Below are 19,666 nucleotides of genomic sequence, written 5' to 3'. Positions count from 1 at the left end.
TGGAGGCGGCTGAATGGGTGCGGGCACCGCCCGCCGACACCCGCAGGGAACAGAAGACGCAGGCCGATGATACATCCAGCTTTTCTACTTGCGGGGCCTGGCCAATTCCGACCAGAACAGAAATCAGGAACATAATTGCACAGTGTGGGGCGCAGCACGTGCACACAGCTCAGCCCCACTCCCCCTCCCCCTCGGGGTTGTCCTCTCGCGGTGCCTCCAGGTCGTTGAAGTGGAAGTTGGCCATCATGTCGCGCACAGCCAGCATCAGCCTGTTCAAGCCCTGGTTGCGGTTCAGACCCCCAGCAACTCCTTCATCTGGCCTCTCCCCCTGTGGCAACGAGACACATCTGGGCTGGGACTCGGGAGGTGTGTGCTCCAACGCCCGAGGATGCCCATGCGTTAGCACTGGGCCCCAGACCCTCCCCATGTCCCTGCCAAAGTGAGGGAGCTCTCAGAAACCAAACGAAGGTGCAGAAGCCACGTCAGGCCCAGGGAGCCGGCCCAGCAGCCACGCTGGCCGTGGGGCTCCCGCCTCGACTGCTCAGCAGACTGCACATAGGTCCTTCCCTGCGCCTGCGCTGCCTGCATGGCTGCAGACTCTCACACCCAGGTGGACTTGTCTACCAGCCCGGCAGGGACGGGCCGAGGCCGCTCCACGTACCTCCATGGTGTAATTTGGCAACAGGGACCTGAAGAAGAGGGCGATTGTGTTTCCATGGCTGACAGGACTTAGCCTGCAAGACAAGGGCAAGAAGGGTCACAGGACAAAATCAGTTACTACCTCCGGTTTCCAGCCCCACTCACAACGGCCCTCGTCAGCTGTCTCCCACCCATCTCCCACTGGCAGGGTCAGGAAGCAGCCTTAGGGAGCCCAAGGACACAATGGAGGCCCTATGTCTGCACAGCATAGCAGATGAGGGCCCTGGGGTGGGCAGTGGCTCCCGAACAGCTTGAGGACGTCCCATATGGATGTCGGTTCAAGCCCTGGATGCTCCACTTCCAATCCAGCTCCCTGCTGATGTGCCTGGGACAGCAGTGGAAGACGGCCCAAGTGCTTGGGCCCCTGCACCCATGTGGGAGACCTGGAAGAAGCTCCTGGCTTCGGCCTAGTGCAGCCCTGGCCATTGAGGGCATTTGGGGGGTGAACCAGAGGATGTAAGACCTCTACCTCTACCTCCCTCTCTCCCTCCCCCCCTCCCTCCTTCTCTCTCTTTCTCTGTGTCTCTACCTTTCAAATAAATAAAGGCAAATAAAGAAAAGCTGTAGGTTCACTGTCTCCTCCAGCAGCCTACAGCTACTTATGCGTGGAGACCCCTGCTGGTGAGAGGTGGGGCTGCAGCCTCTCTGCCACACACTGGCGCACACACTGGCGCCCACATCGGGATTACGGGCAGGGCCCACAGAGTGAGGCTGAGCGAGCAGCTGCCACGGGACCACTCCCTCACTGGGACGAGGCCCAGTGCAGCAGAAGGTTCTTTTCATGAACACACGAAGAGTCCATGATTTCCACCCTGACAGAATGGAGAATTCAACAGGAGCTCTTTTCCAGTGCACACAGTCTCCAGTTTTCTGACAGGATGCGGTCTACCCAGTCTACCCAGGTGCCTGCCAAGGTCTGGAGAGCACGCGCTCCCTTCAAAAGGGAAATCTGTCTGCGACTCTTTGAGATGGGCCACTTGGTGTGTGCCGGCCACTATTCCTCAGCTTTAAAGGCCAGAAGGGGCTGGCGTTGTGGCTTAACAGGTTAAGCCGCCACCTGCAGCACCGGCATCCCAAATGTGCACCGGTTCTAGCCCTGGCTGCTCCACTTATGATCCAGCTCCCTGCTAATGCACCTGGGAAAGCAGCGGAAGACGGCCCAAATCCTTGGGCCCCTGTACCCATGTGGGAGACCTGGAAGAAGCTCCTGGCTCCTGGCTTCACCAGGCCCTGGTTGTTGTGGCCATCTGGGGACTGAACCAGCAGATGAAGAACTCTCTAACTCTGCCTTCCAATAAAATAAAAACAAAACAAAACAAGGCCAAAAGGAAAGGCTATAAAAGAAAAAAAAATCCTTGTTTGTGTCGCAGATTCTGCAGGCTGGCCCACAACACTGTAACCCACGTCATCTCCTGTCCCACTGTCCTGCTCGCCTGGCCCTGGCCCTGTGAACACCCCACACGCTCTGCTCCTGGCACGGGGCCTTGGATCACACGGGGCTTCCTGCTCAGCAGCAGGCACACCGCCCTCTTCACCTCCCAGCCAACGCCAGCTCCTCTCTCAGCCTTGCTGCCGGTGTTCCCAGCAGGTCCTACGGCAGCTTCAACTTCACACTTGCAGACATGACAACTGGTGTCTACCTTCCCGTCCTGACTGTGCCCCTGCTACACAATCTCACAGACAAGTGCAAAGCAGGTCTGCGGTCCCACCAAACATCACCCCCCCCCTTCCCCTGGGGACAAGGAAAGACCCCTGCAGCTCCTGTGCTGACCTGTCGGCTGTGCACATGCAGAGGCCCTGAGTCCCAGGGAGCCCCAAAGCACGGACCTCAGAGCTAGGCAGGCAGGACAGCAAAGCGGGAGGGGGTACCTCTCGGGTCTGGCGTAGGAGGAGATGGTGTCCAGGGGAGGCAGAGGGTCAAAGCCCATCACAGACTGTGTGGTCACATCCTTCAGAGAGGGAACAAAACAGACACATGACAGCATGCTGCTGGGACGTCCACTAGGCACGACACTTCTGGGTAGAGGTGGGACAGCTCGGTGGAGTACGTGGTGGGAATCACCACTCCCACTTGACCCGTGTGTCACCAACTCTCATCTGGTGACTGCCGGCTACAGGCACCTGAGTGGCTGAGTCACGAGACACACACCTGCTGTTGCTGCTGCCAGAACAAGAGGCCCAGCTGAGGGCAGGTCGGCTGTCAGTCACCAAGAGTGGCAGAGTAGCCAGGTACACCAGACGTGACTCAAGGCGTCCTGGACAGCCTCTGGCCTGCCCTTGTCTTACCCTTTATGACAGCACCAAGTTTTTCTCTTGGATTCAGACAGTAGCAGCACACAAGGTAGGTGCCAGAAAAGGACCCGACCCAGGACAGCAGAGAAGGCACACAGAGCCGGCAGCACAGTCACGGGACCGTGGACAAGCCCAGGAAGGACCTGCCTCTCGCAACGTCAATCATCTGAAGCCGTGTGCATCCCCCACCAACACCGCCTCGCAGGGCGGGAGCACACACGTGACCAGCTCATGCTGGGAGCATGACCTTACCGGGGGCAGGGCAGCAACAGCCCCCTTGATCTCGGAGAGGATCACGTGGCGGTGGATGTTTCGGGGTGCGCGCTGGTACAGCACCTTCCGCCTGAGGCCGGGGAAAAGAAGAGCAGGTCAAACGGCAGCGCCTGTGGGAGACAAGGGCTGCGGCCCAGCCGGCCACCTGCGGCTCTGCCTCCCCACCCGGCAAGCAGAGCAAGCAGCTGCCCAGGGTTCACCTGACTGCACGGCCAATGCAGCAGGGCTGGTGTCGGGCCTGGCTCACGCCCGATGCAGCAGCTGCGGTCCTGAGCACTGGACCCCAATGCAGGGAAGGGGCAGCTCCCGTCTCTGCCAGGTGCCCACCACCCAAGGCAGAGGCAGACAGCGGCAAGCACTGAGCAGACCGTGCCCCCACATGCCCCCCTGCCCGTGCAGCTCACCTGCTCTCACAGAGCTCCACGGCTGGGTCCCCAGCGTCCACCGCCTGCAGAACCTCACGGACGTTCTCCTCCAGCCAGCTCATGGTGGCGGGTTCTTTCCAGAGGAAATGTGACCGCCCGAGATACAGGCTCACCAGCTGGCGCAGGGCGGGCGGCTGACTGTGGACAGGGGCACCTGTAAGCAGACCCCCGAATGGCCAGGGCCCCGCCCTGGAACCAGCTCCACTGCTGCGCACGGGGGTGGGGGAGGGTCCGGCCATGCATAGTGGCCCCTGGGGAAGAGGACACTGGCCCTGGCTGGGGGCTGGGGTGCACCTGTGCCTGGCTCTGTGCTCTTCTCTGCAAGTCGTTTGCACTCCTCAGCACGAATCACTCAATGGAAGCGTGAGCACACAGAAGGGACGGGACGTCTACAGATGGGGGCTCTGCACCCGGCTCCCCACGGGCGTTTTCTTCTGTGCACATTTCACTTTGTTTTCCAGAAGCAATGTGAACGGGGTGTGTGCCGACAGAGGAAGCGGGGTGTGCTGGCCTGCCTTCCTCCTGAGCACTGCCCCAGCCAGGCCCTTTCTCGGGCCAGGGTGTTCTGCCCTTGGACTCCAGCGCCTTCCTCCAAGGGATGGCGAGGTCACCAGCCCAGGGGAGCACCAGCATCACCTGTGGGCAGCCACGCTCTGCACCCCTGGCACCCCACGGCACACACACGGGGCCCCCTTCCTTCTTTACCTTATTTCCGCATCAGGTCCGAAGAAGCGGTGGCTCGCGACGGTGGCATCAGGCCGCACGCTGCAACACTCCAGCAAAGGCATGAGGACTGCAGGCGGAAGCAAAGGCTCCAATGTGCCCAGCGACCCCAGCCCCCAGCCGAGGTCAGGACACGGTGAGATCCTTGTCCCAGACACGACTTGGGTGTGTGAGGGTGGAGACAGCTGGACAGCCAGTGGGTCCACTCCGAGTTGCTGCTACAGGGAGCATCCTGGGTCTGAGGCTGGGGTGTGTCCTCTTGGACCCTGGGGGCAGACGCTTGTCCCGCTGCACCCGAGAGACTTGCCCATGACCCTCAGCAGGCACACGAGATGGATGTGCTGATCATGAAGATCAGGCTCCACGGCAGAGCGGCACAGAGGAGCCAGCAGGGCAGAGCTCCGGGTGTCAGGGCGGCAGCCCCTGGGTGGGGTGTGTGCCCTGGCACCCTGTCCCGAGACACAGTCTGTCCAAGCCCACCCTGCCTGTGGTGCTCTCTGGCTGAGCGGCAGTGACTCCCCCAGACAGCTGCCTGCTAGAAGTTGTCAGAGGTCCCCACCAGGAAGAGAGAGGCGGCACGTGGCCTCACCAGCCTGCGTCCCCAGCAGCACTGCCCATGCGAACTCAGGGCACCATCAGCTGCATCTGACCCCAGACGAGGACGCAGAGCCTTCCTGGACAGGAAATGAGCCTCTCTGCCTCAGTGAGAAGGCGGAGATCCTGAGCGAAGCCTCACGAGTTCCGCCCATGCTGGGAACGGCCTCAACCCCTCACTGGGTCCCCCAGAACCAACGAGGCAATGTGGACTCCAGGATGTTGCCCAGAGGACCAGTGGTCACTCAGTGTGGGCACATGGGCTATGCAACAGCGTCCCACGCACAGCCAGTGCTAGTCGGAGAGCCTCATCTTAGAGTGATTTCATGTATGCTCTTAGGGGAGGGTCGATTCATCCACGGTCCAACCAAACAGCAGCCTGGCTGTATGCCCCTGTGGGCACTCGTGTATGTGTTTGGTGGGGGGGAGGTGTGGGGGCGGCTCAGGGTGCTGAGTCTGCTGGGAGCCCTCGAGGACCAGGGCCCCTTGCTCTGCCTCCCAGCACAGCACAAGTGTAGCTCCTCTTCTGACTGCCCAGGCTGCTGCCCGTCTACTGCCTCTGGGCTGGGCCTGCCCCCTAGCACCAGAAACCACCTAACACACTGCACTTGTATCTTCTGGCTAATTTGGCTGTCTCCTGCCCCAGAACGGAAGCCCAAGGTGGGCGTCAGGCCGGTGTGCAGTGGGCTCACTGAGACTGGGGATCGGCTTCCAAACCTTCCTGACGACGGCAGGAAGTGCTGGGACCTGGCCTCCACCACCAGAAGGCGAGTCACTCCCCAGGGCGGACCGCACACCCACCTCCAGGGAACATGGTGAGTGCCTGCTGGATCAAGAGGGAGGCCTTTTCCCTGGCCGAGGTGAGCTCGTGCTCCGGGAGCTCTGTCTGCTGACTCAGCAGGAAATACGCCAACGGAACAGAGAAGGCAAAATTTGGCAGCTGGGACAGGTTTCGATGAGCCTATAAGCGATGCACAAGCAGATTTGGGTCCTCGAGGCCACACAGACAATGTCAAGTTCACGGGTACTCCATGTCCCTCGATGAGCCCCTTGCTCACATGGGCACCACGGTAACTGTGCACGAAGGGCGCGTGCACTCCTACCTGGGGGACTTTGTCCATGCAGAGAGGGTGGGGTCAGCGGCGGTGAGAGGAGGGCCTCAGAGCCACCCAAGAGCAACTGTCGCCGTCCCAGTGTGGAAAAATAACTTCGGAAGGGGCCTCTGCTCCCAGCACCACTCCCGACTGTTTTTCCTGCCTTGCTCAAGTGTGCGTACAATTCAACGTGGCTTAGGTTTTCCGTACCACACGGGCTCATGGTCTCCACAGAGCTGTACCCTTAGAAACCACCACAGACAACTCTCTGTAGCCACGTTCTAGGGTTGTTTTCCCTAGGAATTTCTAGCTCCCTGTACGTGACACTGGTTGATCGATTATGGCAAATGTTATCCAATTACCCATGAGCTATCATGTCATGCTCGAGTATGTGTGCCTTGTCAGACCTGTACTAATGGGCGAGGCCCTGACACCTGGCACATCAGTACACACTCGATCGTGAGCCCGTGGATGTGTCAGTCTAGCACTCCCGTGGTGCACAGCCACCCCACACTCAGGACTTGGGGCGCCCTCCCCAGGTGACCACATATGCTGGGGGTCCCTGCGCCAGCCCCACACAGTTCCAACTCTCCTGCAGCATCACACTGTACTGACCACGGCAAACTCTCTGGTCTCTCTGACCACAACAAACGTTCACGGTTCCAGCACTGCTGTCTTTGCACGCACAGGTCTGCATGTGTGTACATGGGTGCGTGTGCACTCCCACAGTGTGCACCTACAATCCAGCAGTGTGCACGCACACCAGGGCTCTGACAGAGGCTGGAGGATTCCACACAGCAGAGGTAGCGGGAGGACCTTGGGATCTGCTCTGGCTCCACCCCCAGCCTCACACCACTCACCGCAAGTTCTGAGTGACAGTACACGGCCACACCTACCTCCCACTCCTGGAAGAGGCGGATCAAGTACTCATAGTTGCGGGCCCGCAGGGCCAAGTGGTCGACCAGCAGCAGCATGCATAGTGGGTCCTCGTCTGGCTCCAGGCTTCGGGAGGCAGGGAAGTGGGCAGAGCAGAAGGCAGCAGAGGGAGCAGTCGTCACAGCCCAGTCTGCAGACCCCCAGCTCCGCAGGGAGGACCAGCAGCCCCAGGGCCCCTCACCTCAGAATGAGCTTGCAGTACTCTAGCGCAGTACGTGGGCAGCCTCGTTTCTCTAGGAAGCTCATCTGCTTGTAGAGGGCCAGGTAGAAGCTCCTGGGTCCAAAAGAGATCCCCGTGAATCCCAATAAGGGCACAGCAGCAAGGCCTCAGGAGACAGACCCGCCCAGGATGGCCGTGGCCCGTGGCCCTGCCCTCGGGCCTCCCAATGCAGTGTGTGCAGCACCGAGAGCCTGTGCTCCGCTTCACGCAGTTAACTGCACATCTGCATCTTCAAAGACGAGCTTATTTGAAACTTAAAGTTTTGTTTACTATTTACCACCTAAGGGCACAGAGTTAAAATCCTCCAACGTTACAATCACGATGTGAATCTATCAAATTTCAACAGATGTTATAAAGTCCTAACATGCTGTGAGGTTCAGTTACCCTGCTGACTAAGCCTTTCATTAGAAGACATCAAAATGACACAGAGGAAAGCAGTGGACAAAAGGGACAGCAGCCCGCGCTGAGGATCCTGAGGACGGCCAGAGGGAGGCAGATCCTGGGACAGGGCCCGGCTGGTGAGGGCTGATGTCAAGTGGCAGTTTTAGGGGAGACATTACGTGTGACACTGCTGGGGCTGAATCTGAACTGCTCGCTGATTCAACAATTGAGACACACGGCTGCCAGGCATCCCAGAGCACAGTAAACTCACTGGGGCCAGATCCTTCTGTCCAAACACAGGCAGTTATGACTGCAGGCCTCTCTTCTAAGGTGGACAAGTCAAGCTCGACCCATCCTGTCCCGAGCCCAGCCCTCTCACCTAACAGCTTCCAGTGGAGCGCACCTTGAGAGCAGTGACACCGCCTGCAGCTGCCCCTGCAGTGATCCGAGTGGGGCTCACCGGGAAAGGGCAGGCGAGACGCTCGAGCAGCCAGTGCAGGGCGGGCTGTGCTCACCTGTTCTCAGGTCTGCGGTAGTCCAGCCGGCAAGCCCCGCTGGTGAGACTGAACAAGGGGTGGAATGCACACTCCATGCTGTACAGCGCTCTCTCTGTGGGCCAAACACAGGGAGGGCGTCATGGCCACGCGGGGCAGCTGTGTGGGCTTGCAGCAAGGAAAGGTCTAGCAAGGTCACACCGAGGGCACAGGTGTGACCTTCTGGGTCTCCCTGAGCCTGAGATGGAGACACTCTGCATGCCCTGAGGTGTGACTGAGGCCGCGTCCTATGCAAACCACATCCTCAAAAACCGGTGGCATGTGTGCAGTGGCTGGGGAGTGCAGCGCCTGGAGAAATCCTGAACATCACGGCGAGGGAGACCCTGTCCGCGTGACTCCAAGGGGGAAGTGCCCCAAATGGGCAAATCCAGAGAGAAACAGAGTCGATTTGTGCTTCCAGCAGCTGGGAAGGACAGCTTTTTTATTAAAAATAATTTTTTGTTGTTGTTCTTTTTTATTGGAGAGGCAGAGAGACAGAGTGCTCTCATCCATTAGTTCACTTTCCAAAAGCCCACAAAGGCAGGGACTGGGACAGGTCGAAGCTGGGAATGCAATACAGGCCCACCAGACAGCAGGGACCAAGCCTCCCAGAGCACACACGAGCAGGAAGCTGGAGCCAGGTCTCAAACACCAGTACCCCAGCAGGGGGCGCAGACATCCCAACTGGTACCCTAACTGCTAGGTAAGTAAATGCCTGAACCAGGGTTGTGTTTTTTAAGACGCATATATGCATGTACACAGGTATCTCTCTACTTGACGAGCAGAGACGGAGAACCTCCATTCACTGGTTTAATTCCCCAAAGTGCCCGTCACAGCTAGGACTATGGCAGTCTAAGCTGAGGTGGGGAACCTGGTTCAGGCTTCCCAGCATGTACATCACAAGGAAGCAAGAACCAGAAGTGGATCTGGGACTCAAATATCCTGGCAAACCCACTCGTATCCTCTGTAACAAATATCTGCCCACACCTGTGAGCCTCAGCTGTCCCTACGCACGATGGACGAACAGGCCCCACCGTACCGACAAGGTCTCGAGCCATCTCCTGATCCTCCTGAAAGCGGCAGGCGTCGCTGAGCTGCAGGAGGGAGTCCACGTGGTAGGGGCTGGTCTGCAGCAGGACCTGCAGGGCAGGGGCACCTCTGGAGGAAAGCCGCAGGCAGAGGCCTCCCGTGACAAGACAGGGCGTGCCTCTCCCTCGGGCATTTTACTGAAGCTGGGAGAAGTCCTCACCAGGGTGACAGTCACAGTATCCCCCAGGTAAAACAGGTGCTATGGCCGCTAAGCCACGCCACTGCTTGCCTTAAAGCGTGGACCTGGACCTGGCGTACGTGGGCTGGCGCCATTTCTCTCCAATGCTTCAAGAAAGGAGGATGGAAAATGCGCTCCTCTTTCTCCCAGGCAGAACACAGCGGGAACTGCCAAGAGCACCTTGCCCTGGGCAGCCACGAGGTTCGGAGAGGACGCAGACTGGCCGGCTGCCCCAGGAGCTGGGACATGCCAGGTGTGGATGGAGGCACTAAACGCGCCTCCCTCTGGTCACAGTACGATCTGCCCTGCACAGTCGCAGGAGGGACACAGGACCTAGCAGAGCGGCAGCACACTGCCTGGCCCGGCCAGGAGCTGCAGGGCTCACGTACCACGATGTTGTTGGGCTCCATGGACTCCACGGCCAGCAGGAACTTGTGCTGCGCCTGCTGGTACTCCTCACTGTGCTCAAAGGCGAAGAAGGAAAGGCCTGCCTTCGACTCCAACAGCCGCATGGACAGACCTGAAGGACAGAGCGCTCGGGGAGGGTGTGCAGGGGCTGGCTGCTGGCACTCTGTAGGGGTAGTGGCCCCAGGCAGTTTCACCCAGCACTGTGCTCTTCTTGGAGAGGACCCTGAGAGGTCCAAACAACTGAAGCAAGTTGCCAGAGGCTGGGGCTGGACTGCCGCCAAGCCTCACGCTACAGTGCACCAAGCTCTCTCCCGGAGTGCCCAGGGCCTGCTGCTCACTGCTGGGGCTACACCGGGAGCCAGCATCCGGCTGCTTTGGTTTTCTTCAAAGTTGTGTTTCCCCAGAGAACTCAGATCCAGCTCAACGTGGACGGAGCACAGAGTGGCCCAGGACCACGAGCCTGGCTAGTACGAGTGGCGTATCAGGGACAGGGACACACATGGGACACGGCTGGGCCAGACAATGCACCAGATCAAGTCTGGTTTGAAAGAATATCCAGGGTGCCTGTGAAAGGGCAGGGGGCAGGCAGGACTGGGAAACAGGCCTTTCTGTCTGCTGCTGTGTCTGACTTTGGGTGCATGGGCCCCAGTTTCTTCTGATAAACTTGAGAAAGTCACCCAGGACCCCCACCCAATAGGTCAGTGCTTCTCAGCCCTCCGCAGCCCTACCAAGGCCCAAGTTCTTTACAACCACAGGCAGCTCCCACCTGCTCTCTGCTAGGAAGGTAAGAGGCTGGTGGGGGAGGGGTGGGGTCGCCCCCAGATCAGAGGATGTCATCAAAGAAGCAGGGCTTCTCCTCCAGTAGCACTAGACTCCAGGTGCTCAGAAGTGCTGAGCGCACAGGAATCTTCTGGAACCCCCGCAGACACAGGAGCAGAGGCAGCGGCTGTGGGGGCTGTGCAGTGCTGACAGTGGTATCTCTGCCCCAGGCTCTCGGAGGGCCCAGCATCCTTGACAGACACGGACTCACCTCTGCACTCTTTTCTTTACTTTACGAGTGCTGAACTGTTTGCAGTAAGACACAAAATCACTGCACTTTTAACAACAAACTCAACTATAGTACCCACGGCAGAAAGACAGACAAGAGTGTCAAACAGACTCAAGGAACACACACATGGATGGAACCTGGGAGATTCTCAGCCACCAGCACCAGTGTGCTCAAGCCCTGAGGTGGTGAGAAAACACAGAACCAGGGGCCACACACTGGCTTCACACAAATGCGGGGGCCCAGCCCAACCACTTCTAGTATCGGCCACTGCCCCGACCCCCACAGATCCTCACCTGGTTTGCTATACCGGGGCCAGGTGCTCTTGGGGGTCGTCAGCCACGTACACTTGGGGTACACACGCTGTCTCTGCCGTGGCCTGGGAGAAGAGGACACAGCTTACCTCCTGTGGCACATGGGGACCCAGCCTTGGCTACTTCATGTTCGCAGTGACTTGTGGGAGACCACGGAGCATGGGAGCAGCGGGGAAGGGTGGGGACGGGCACTGCCCCAAGGACAGAACACAGAGAAACAGAAAGAAGATTCACCCAGTCTAGCAAAGAGGCAGCAGTAGGAAGAAAACCTACAATAAAGGGCACAGAAGTGAGACGAGGGCCAGCACTGTGGCACAGCAGGTTAAGCTGCCATCTGCAATTTCATCAGCATGCCCTGAGTGCCAGTTCAAGTCCCAGCTGCTCCACTTCTGATCCAGCTCCCTGCTAATGTACCTGGGAAGGCACTGGGAGATGGCCCAAGTGCTTGGGCCTCTGCCACCCATGTGAGAGACCCTGGCTTTGGCCTAGCTCAGTCCTGTCTTGGCCATTTGGGGAGCGAACCAGTGGATGGAAGATCTCTGTCTCTCCCTCTCCCCGTAACCCTGGAGGATAAGCCTGAGTATGTAAGGACCTCGACAAACTCCTGGAAGCAGCATGGAGGGCAGCAGTGAGACGATGCTAAGCTCCTGGAGAAGGGAACAGGCCCTACCCTCCCTGCCCAGGCAGAGCTCCCGTTGTTCCTGGTGGCAGCTGTTACAGGTGCCACACGCCCACTATTGTTTGAATATTCTGTCCCTCTGAACACATGCAAAGATTTGATCCTCAAAGTTATACTCTAACGATATTAACAGGATGGAGAGGCAACCCCACCGTGGTGCTGAGACGATAAAGTCTGGATACAGTCATTAGGGTGGGGACTGCCCCCCGCTAGGATCCTGGTGACTCTGTAAGAAGGGGGACACCAGGGTGGACACACAGACACAAAAGCTGCCATGAGCCACCTGGGACTCTGTCAGGAAGCGACACAGCTGCGGAGGGCCTTCCCCAGGACTCGTGCCACGCGGTCTGCACATCCAGCCCCGAGACTATGTGCTCAGGAACCTGCTCTTCTACCAAGAGGGCTGCCTTGAGGGCTCTGATGGACCGACACACTGCACACGCTGGCTGAGAGGCCTTGCAGCAGGCAGAGCAGTGCTGGGGGCGGCAGGGAGGCTGCTGGCCCTGCAGGGATGGCCATGGGTGCCTGGACGTTATTCTCTAGGCTCTGATCACCTGAATTACTGAATTCAAGCTAAACAAAAAGAATGAATACAGAGCTGGACTGTTAGGAGCTGGATAAAAAGGCCTATTTCATTTGCCTTAAGAAAACCAAAAACTGGGAGAGAAAAAAACTGTGTAGTAACCAGGGTCAAAACATGAAGGACGCTAACATGGGGCCCAATTCTGGTAACTGGTAGGCTGCAGAGTGGGAAATGACTGGACACTCGAAACCGTACTGCAGAATCGCAGGTGTGGCCTGGCCTGGTCCCAAAGTCACTGTGGTCATCTGGAACAGCCTGGAACAAGGCGGCCTTGACAGATGCTGGGAGGTGAGGTGGGGAAGAGGTGTAGAGGGGGGTTCAGAGAACCTGACAGTCAGCCGTGGACCCCACAGGGCAGTGGGGTGATGCAGAACGGGCCAGGAGGTGGTGGGGGGAGAGGGGCAAGCGGCTGACATCGTGTCACACCAGGAAGAGAGCAAGGCCTGGGTTCTGTGGAGATTCTGAGCACGAGGAGAAAGAAACAGATACATATTCAGACTCTGTCACAGAGCAGCAGGACGAGCGGTGGGTGGGGAGGAAGAGGGGGCAGCGGCTTCTCAGTCAAAGCTTTTGGTATCACTTAAAAGCCCAGAGAAATGACAGTGGTGGGATGGCTACTGTCGCACAGCTTAAGCGATAAGCCGCCAGTTGGGATTCCCGTCAGAGTGCCTGGGTTCAAGTCCCAGCTCCGGTTCTGACCCAGCTGCCTGCTAATGTGCGCCCTGGAAGTAACAGCTTATTTGGGTCCCTGGCATCTATGAGCGAGACCCAGATTGACTTTCAGGCTCTCAGCCTCAGAGGGGTCCAGTACTGGCTGCTGTGAGCATGTGGGTACTCAACCACCGGAGGCAGATCTCTGTCTCTCTCTTCCTGTCATCTGCTTTTCAAATACACATAAACAAACAAACAAAAACACCAAAAAAGTGTAATACTATAGCAATAAATGCAATTATTATTAACTGATCACCGCCAATTAACTGTAACAGTATTATTACAAACTAATCAATAAATAACTATAACTTGCAGAAACAGGACTATGCAAATGGAACGAAATGGCAGAGACAGATCAAGCAGGCGCCAAGGGTGGGGAGAACAATACGGGGTGACAAAGGCGACATCATCAACAGTTCAAGTATTTTTCATTAATATTCCAAAAAGAATATAAAAGTCTTTAGTCAGAATAACTTATCAAAAACCTAAAGCAAAGTATAAAGCAAAAATTGTGAAACACAAGGCAAGTGTGAGCAAATGGCCTTATGAGGAGAGCAGACAACCCACTGGTCCTTGAGGCCGGCGCTGTGGCACAGCGGGTTGAGCTGCCGCCTGCTCTACTTCCTGTCCAGCTTCTCTGCTAATGCACCTGGAAGGCAGTGCAAGACGTGGTCCCCTGCCGCCCACAGGGGAGATCTGGATGGAGTTCTCGGCTCCCGGCTGTCATCCAAGTAGGTGCGCTAGGTCCATCAGTAGGAATCTAGATTGGGAGTGGAGGCGGGACTTGATCCTAGGCACTGCAACATGGGACCCAAGCATCCTAATGCTGGCCTCACGACAGATTTTAAAATCATACACCTGCTGTGGATGAGAGGACAAATGTGTCTCTCAGTCGGTGGGCCAGTCTTTCTGAGGGCAATTTGGCAACATGTAGGGAACTGGAAATAGCCATTCCTGGACAATTTGGTACAGATGCCCCCCATTTGCAGGGGGTCCATGCAGGCAACATCTGGACACAGTCTGATAAATGTGTCAGCACATGATGCTTATATAACAGTGCAGAAAACCACTCTCAGGACTCAGAACCTGCAAAACCAGAGCATGGCACAGAACTTCCTCCACGTCATGTGGGACAGGAAGTGTGGGGTGTGCAGAAACACCCTGGGAAGATACAGAGACTCATCAACACAGAGTCAAAGGAGGCTACCTGAAAATTCCCACCCCTCACCATTTTTATTTAAAAGACAAAAACAGAGATTTTCCACCTGCTGGTTCACTCTCCAGTTGCCTTCAACAGTGGGCTAAGCCAAAGCCAGGAGCTGGACCTCCTTCCAGGTCTCCCATGTGGGTGGCAGGGACTCAAGTACCTGAGCCATCACCTACCGCCTCCTAGGGTTCATGTTAGGAGGAAGCTGGATGGGAAGTGGAGTAGCCAGGACTCAAACCAGGCACTGAGATACAGGACAGGAACATTCCCAAAGTGGAGACTCAACCAGTGTGCCGAATGCCTGCCCCTGTTTCTTAATGTAAAATTTTTATTTTTATCTACTTGAGAGGCAGAGAGAGAGAGACACAGGAAGAGTTCCCATCCATTGTCTCATTTCCTAAATTTCCACATCATACAGGGCTGGGCAGGGGCTGACGCCAGGAGCTAGAGGCGCAATACCGGTCCCTGATACGGGTGGCAGGGACTCAAGTACTTCAGCCAGCACCACCGCCTCCCAGGGCCTGCATCAGCAGGAAGCCAGACAGGAGCTGGGATCGTGAATGGAACCCAGAGGCGCTGGTGCCAGATGTGGGCATCTTAGCACTATACAAACTCCTCCCCACCCAGGGCCTTTTCATTGGCTTCAGGAAAGTGCCTCCCTCCCTGCAGACAGCCCAAAAAGGAACCAAAGTCTCCATCAGGCAGCTTACAGTAGGTCTTACCTTTGTTCACCCAGCACTGCACGAGCACCAAAATACCTTTTCAGCTCTGTGTCTGGATTCAAGTGTCTAGAGAAATGGAAATATTAGCAAGAAAACTTAAACCATGGTCTCCTACAGTGATCCTGGACGTTCCAGAGAGCCACCTGAGAACCCAGCAGAACAGCGATTCTGGCCACAACGGTAACCTCCAGGCCTACCTTCTCTAAGGCCACCCCCACGTGTCGTGAGACCCAGGGAACAGGGCTCCCGCAGGGCATCAGAGGGGTGCAGTGGGTCCTTCTGTGGGAAGGTAAGGCACCTGGGCAGGTGTTGCGCACACGGCAACCATCTGCCTGCAAGGCCAAGTGGGGGCAGTGAGTCAAGAACGTCTCTCCCTTTTCAACTGGAGACAATCTCAGGGTGGGGTAGGGGCACGTAAAGAGCAACACTAGACCCCGACAGTGTGGACGAGGCCCCTTCTCTTCAGCCTTGCTCCTGTTTGCTGCTGGATGCTCAGTGACAAACTCTGGCCACTTTTAAACTCAGCAGTTCCGCCTTGTCTGGAAATTAAACAGCGCCAATCTGTGTTTTAAAATTACTTTCTGTTCCCATGCAGTGGAGTTGAGGCCGTACCTGTGCTCCACGTACAGGACGTGCTTCTTGGAGCTCAGGAGAGGGGGCCCTGGGCGGCTTAACCCACTGCTGTCCTCAATCCTCTCCAAGATGCGGTCGATATCTTCCAGTCCATTTTCCTAAAAGCCCAAGACAACCTATTAATCTCCACACTGATTTTCTGAAAGTTAAAATAATACCCAAGTGATTTTTATAAGAATTACTAAGCTGTATTTACTTCCTAAAGAACAGGGTACTTTAAACATTCTATGACAGACATATATTTAGACAAAAACAAAAGGTGTTTTGCATGAGCAAGCTCAGAAGAGAATCACAGAACCCTGCAAACCCTCGGGTCACAGACGAGGCTGCTAGCCTTATACGCAGGCTGCTCGCGTGGGGACTTCCCAACCCAGCTGAGCTGTCGGGACAGACGAGGACACACAGTCTTGGAAACAGACTTCCTGGGGACAGCCAGGTGGTTCCCACGCCCCACCACTCAGTCCGTCAGGGCGAGTAAAGGGGACAGAGGTGAGCATCACCCAGGGTGATGGGCAACGGTCCTGCCAAAGCCCCTCTGTCACAAGGACACGATTCCTAACGCGTGCTGGACACACAGAAAGAAGGGAACAAAGACAGAAGCAACAGGAGCTAAGCTCCTCCTCCCTGACCTCCTGAGCAACCACACTCCTAATGGTGACAAAAAACCAACTTCTTTCACCACGGCTGCAGGAAACAGGCAGAGGACGAGCCAAAGCCAAGCCTGACACACGTACCGAAGTCTCTCCTGTGCCGGTTTTCTTATTTTTCTGTTTCTTTTTCTTCTTTCGGAGTTTGCTACTTGCATGAGACTAAATGGAAGAGGCACATGTGAACCAGTGGAAAGAGAAGCACAACCTCAGAAACTGACAACCAAAGCGGCAAGCTCAATTCCCCCTCCTCTGCTTGTTTCTTGTTTTAAAGCACCAGAGGAGGTAATCAGGGTTCAAAAAGGATTATTTGTGTGTTTATTGTGAGGCAGAGCACCAGCAATCTCCATTTGAACATGATTATCTATCCATCTCCCCTCCCTCCCCACCCGGGACGTCCCTTCAAGTCCCTTCAAGTCGTATCCTTTGATGCGACAGTGTGGCCTTTCTCTCCCACCCTTTCTTTCATATATATATGTGTGTATATATATATATACACATACATACATGAAAGGTTTTATTTATTTATTTGAGAGGTAAGTTACAGAGAGAGACAGAAAGGTCTTCCATCTGCTAGATCACTCCTCAAATGGCTGCAATGGCTGGAGCTGGGACAATCTAAAGCCAAGAGCTAGGAGCTTCCCCCAGGTCTCCCACATGGGTACAGGGGCCCAAGCACTTGGGTCATTTTCCATTGCTTTCCCAGGCCATAGCAGTGAGCTGGATCGGAACAGGAGCAGCTGGAATAAGGAACGGTGCCCATATGGGATGCTGGCACCACACGCAGAGGTGGAGGCTTAGTCTACTATGCCACAGCAGTGGTACCCCGTCCCTGACCCTTTCTTGATGGGCTGTGGGCTACCCCTGAGCTTACAGTTCAGCCCAACCTCACAGTGGCTCACGGCCACTTACCTACCCACCCTCCCACCAACCCTCCAGCTCTCTTTTATCACCCTGTCAGTCACTCCCTGCCACAGCACAGCCATGGTGGACACGAGGGCCCTGCTGTGCCAAGGCTGTCTCACTATGACCCCCTGTGCCTCTGCCCTCACTCTCCTACCTGCACCTGGTCTGCTCCTTCTAAGTCCGCCTATCAAGACCCCAACCGTAACTAGGGGCCTGCTTGGCTCTCTGGGTCAGTGCTCCCATGTCTACTGGTCCTGGGGCACACAGATTCATCTGCAGGGACCAGAAGGCTCCAAGTGAACATCTTCGGGATCAAAGAGGAAACCTCCCTCAGGAGCTGGCATCTGGCCCAGTGACCAAGATGCCCGTGTCCCACACCAGGTGCCGGGCTCAGTCCTGGGCTCAGTCCTGGGCTCTGGCTCCTGACTCCAGCTAATGTACATTCCTGGAGACAGCAAGTGATGGCTCAAGTAGAGGCACTCCTTTCTGTCACATGAGACTTGAACTGAGTTCCCAGCACTTGGTTTTGGCCTGGCGTAGCCCTGGTATCTAGGGAGTGAACCAGCAGACAGTAAATCTCTGTCTTTCAAGTAAATAAATAAAGATTAAAAAAAAAAAAAAAAAGCACACACACAAACTTAAAAACCCCTCCTGTAGGGATCCAGTGGGAAGACCCCCGTTCTTCAAGGACCCTCCTCTGTGGCGTGATGCACATTCCTCCCAGCACCCAGGCCGACGGCCCACAGTCAGGAGGACATGCCACACGTGGACACAAACTGCTGCGCAGACCCAGGCACCCTGATGTCACTACTGGTCTTGGGTATTTCATGCAATTCTCATCAGGGGAACTGGGCAGTGAACAGCATCCAGCTCAGAAAATGCGAGCACAGCAGGTATGGCTGGATGCCCGGCGGCCCTGCTCTCTGACACCGGCCCGTGGTCTCTCATACCTGCTCTGGAGGCACTGCCTTGGCCACTTCTGCATCTCTTCTGGGCTCTGTGCTTCCGTGTTGAGCCCTTGCTTTGTTCCCTGATGCCATGGAGTCTGCCAGGGCACAGCCAGACCTGTCTCCATTTCCCACGGGGTCATCCTCCAGGTCCTCAATGTGGATCTGGAAAAACAGGTTGGACAGGAACAAGGGCTTTGCCTGACAAAGCAGTCATGATGTGAATGGCAGATGTGAATGCAGAGAAGGCACAGCCAAGAGAGTTCTGAGCTTTCTATTTCTAGCAAGTTTTTTTTTTTTTTTTAAAGATTTATTTATTTGAAAGTCAGAGTTATATAGAGAGAGAAGAGAGGGGGAGGGGAGGGGAGGGGAGGGGAGGGAAGGCAAGGGGAGGGGAGGAGAGGAGAGAGAGAGAGAGAGAGGTCTTCCAACCATCAGTTCACTCCCCAATTGGCAGCAACGGCCAGAGCTGTGCTGATCCGAAGCCAGGAGCTTCTTCTGGGCTCCCACGCGGGTGCAGGGGCCCAAGGACTTGGGCCATCTTCTATTGCTTTCCCAGGCCATAGCACAGAGCTGGATCAGAAGTGGAGCAGCTGGGACTCGAACCGGAGCCCTTATGGGATGCCGGCGCTCCAGGCCAGGGCGTTAACCCGCTGCGCCAAGCGCCGGCCCCTCTAGCAAGTTCTGGCTCAGGGTGCCTCAGTCAGGGGCCCCCTGAGAGACTCGGTGTTCTCTGCCTTCAAGGATGACACAGCGAAGCAGCACCACGGTCGCCCCATTCACTGAGCACCACCCCAAGGTGAAAGTTAAAATGCGTGGCTCAGCCAGGGCACTGGAGTCCTTCTTCCTATGCAATCCTCAGCTCGTGTACAGTGGCACGCAGGACGCAGTGAGGACCCACCTGCCCACAGACTGTGATGACAGGAGTCACAGTTGTCTCTCAGCATCTGTGGGCCTGGGGACACTGGCATCGCAGATTCTCTAGTCTCTTACATAAAATGGCGCAGATTTACACATAACCCATGTACATGCCTTTGTCTTTTGTAAATCATCGCTAACGTAACGTAAGCACTGTGTGAATGCTGTTACGCTGCATCCTTTAGGGAGAAAATACGGAAAGTCTGTACTTGCATTTCTTTCTCATTATTTCTGCTCCCTGGTGGTTGAATCCACAGACATGGAGGGCAGACTGCACATGGAAACCAGTGGAGCCCCAAACAGCAGTGAGAATGAGTGAGCCACAGCTGGGCAGACGGGCATGCACACGCGCGCGCGCGCACACACACACACACACGAGTAAATCTAAGCAGCATGGCGCTGAATGGAGGGACACACCCTCTCGGGAGGGGAGACAGGCAGTGGGACAACAGGGAAGGGCGCAAGTCATGAGGAAAGTTTCAGTACTTCAGCAAATAAACGAAAGGCCG

At 56.3% G+C, this 19,666-nt stretch overlaps 1 protein-coding gene across 2 annotated transcripts in view; it reads right to left on the bottom strand.

The window, feature by feature from the left end:
- Window positions 1-67: 67 nt before the first annotated feature.
- Window positions 68-19,666, bottom strand: part of TCF25 (transcription factor 25) — a 29,775-nt gene continuing 10,176 nt past the window's right edge. Inside the window, exons 2-18 of one of the 2 annotated variants that reach the window (XM_017339568.3) lie at window positions 18,243-18,404; window positions 16,474-16,548; window positions 15,719-15,837; window positions 15,107-15,172; window positions 11,187-11,269; window positions 9,827-9,957; window positions 9,210-9,309; window positions 8,153-8,246; window positions 7,218-7,310; window positions 6,997-7,102; window positions 5,808-5,967; window positions 4,395-4,482; window positions 3,669-3,827; window positions 3,244-3,334; window positions 2,569-2,648; window positions 662-734; window positions 68-328 (exon numbers count right to left, since the gene is read on the bottom strand). In XM_017339568.3, the coding sequence (XP_017195057.1) occupies window positions 170-328; window positions 662-734; window positions 2,569-2,648; window positions 3,244-3,334; window positions 3,669-3,827; window positions 4,395-4,482; window positions 5,808-5,967; window positions 6,997-7,102; window positions 7,218-7,310; window positions 8,153-8,246; window positions 9,210-9,309; window positions 9,827-9,957; window positions 11,187-11,269; window positions 15,107-15,172; window positions 15,719-15,837; window positions 16,474-16,548; window positions 18,243-18,404 (1,839 nt within the window). In that variant the 3' untranslated portion in view covers window positions 68-169. Of the gene's footprint in view, window positions 329-661; window positions 735-2,470; window positions 2,649-3,243; window positions 3,335-3,668; window positions 3,828-4,394; window positions 4,483-5,807; window positions 5,968-6,996; window positions 7,103-7,217; window positions 7,311-8,152; window positions 8,247-9,209; window positions 9,310-9,826; window positions 9,958-11,186; window positions 11,270-15,106; window positions 15,173-15,718; window positions 15,838-16,473; window positions 16,549-18,242; window positions 18,405-19,666 lie in introns of those variants that run through there. The other variant, XM_070062866.1, reaches the window with a different exon arrangement.

This window comes from Oryctolagus cuniculus, chromosome 18, assembly GCF_964237555.1.
Source record: "Oryctolagus cuniculus chromosome 18, mOryCun1.1, whole genome shotgun sequence".
NCBI lineage: Eukaryota > Metazoa > Chordata > Mammalia > Lagomorpha > Leporidae > Oryctolagus > Oryctolagus cuniculus.
Note: the sequence above shows the minus strand (reverse complement) of the source record. Positions and strands in the feature narration are given on the sequence as shown.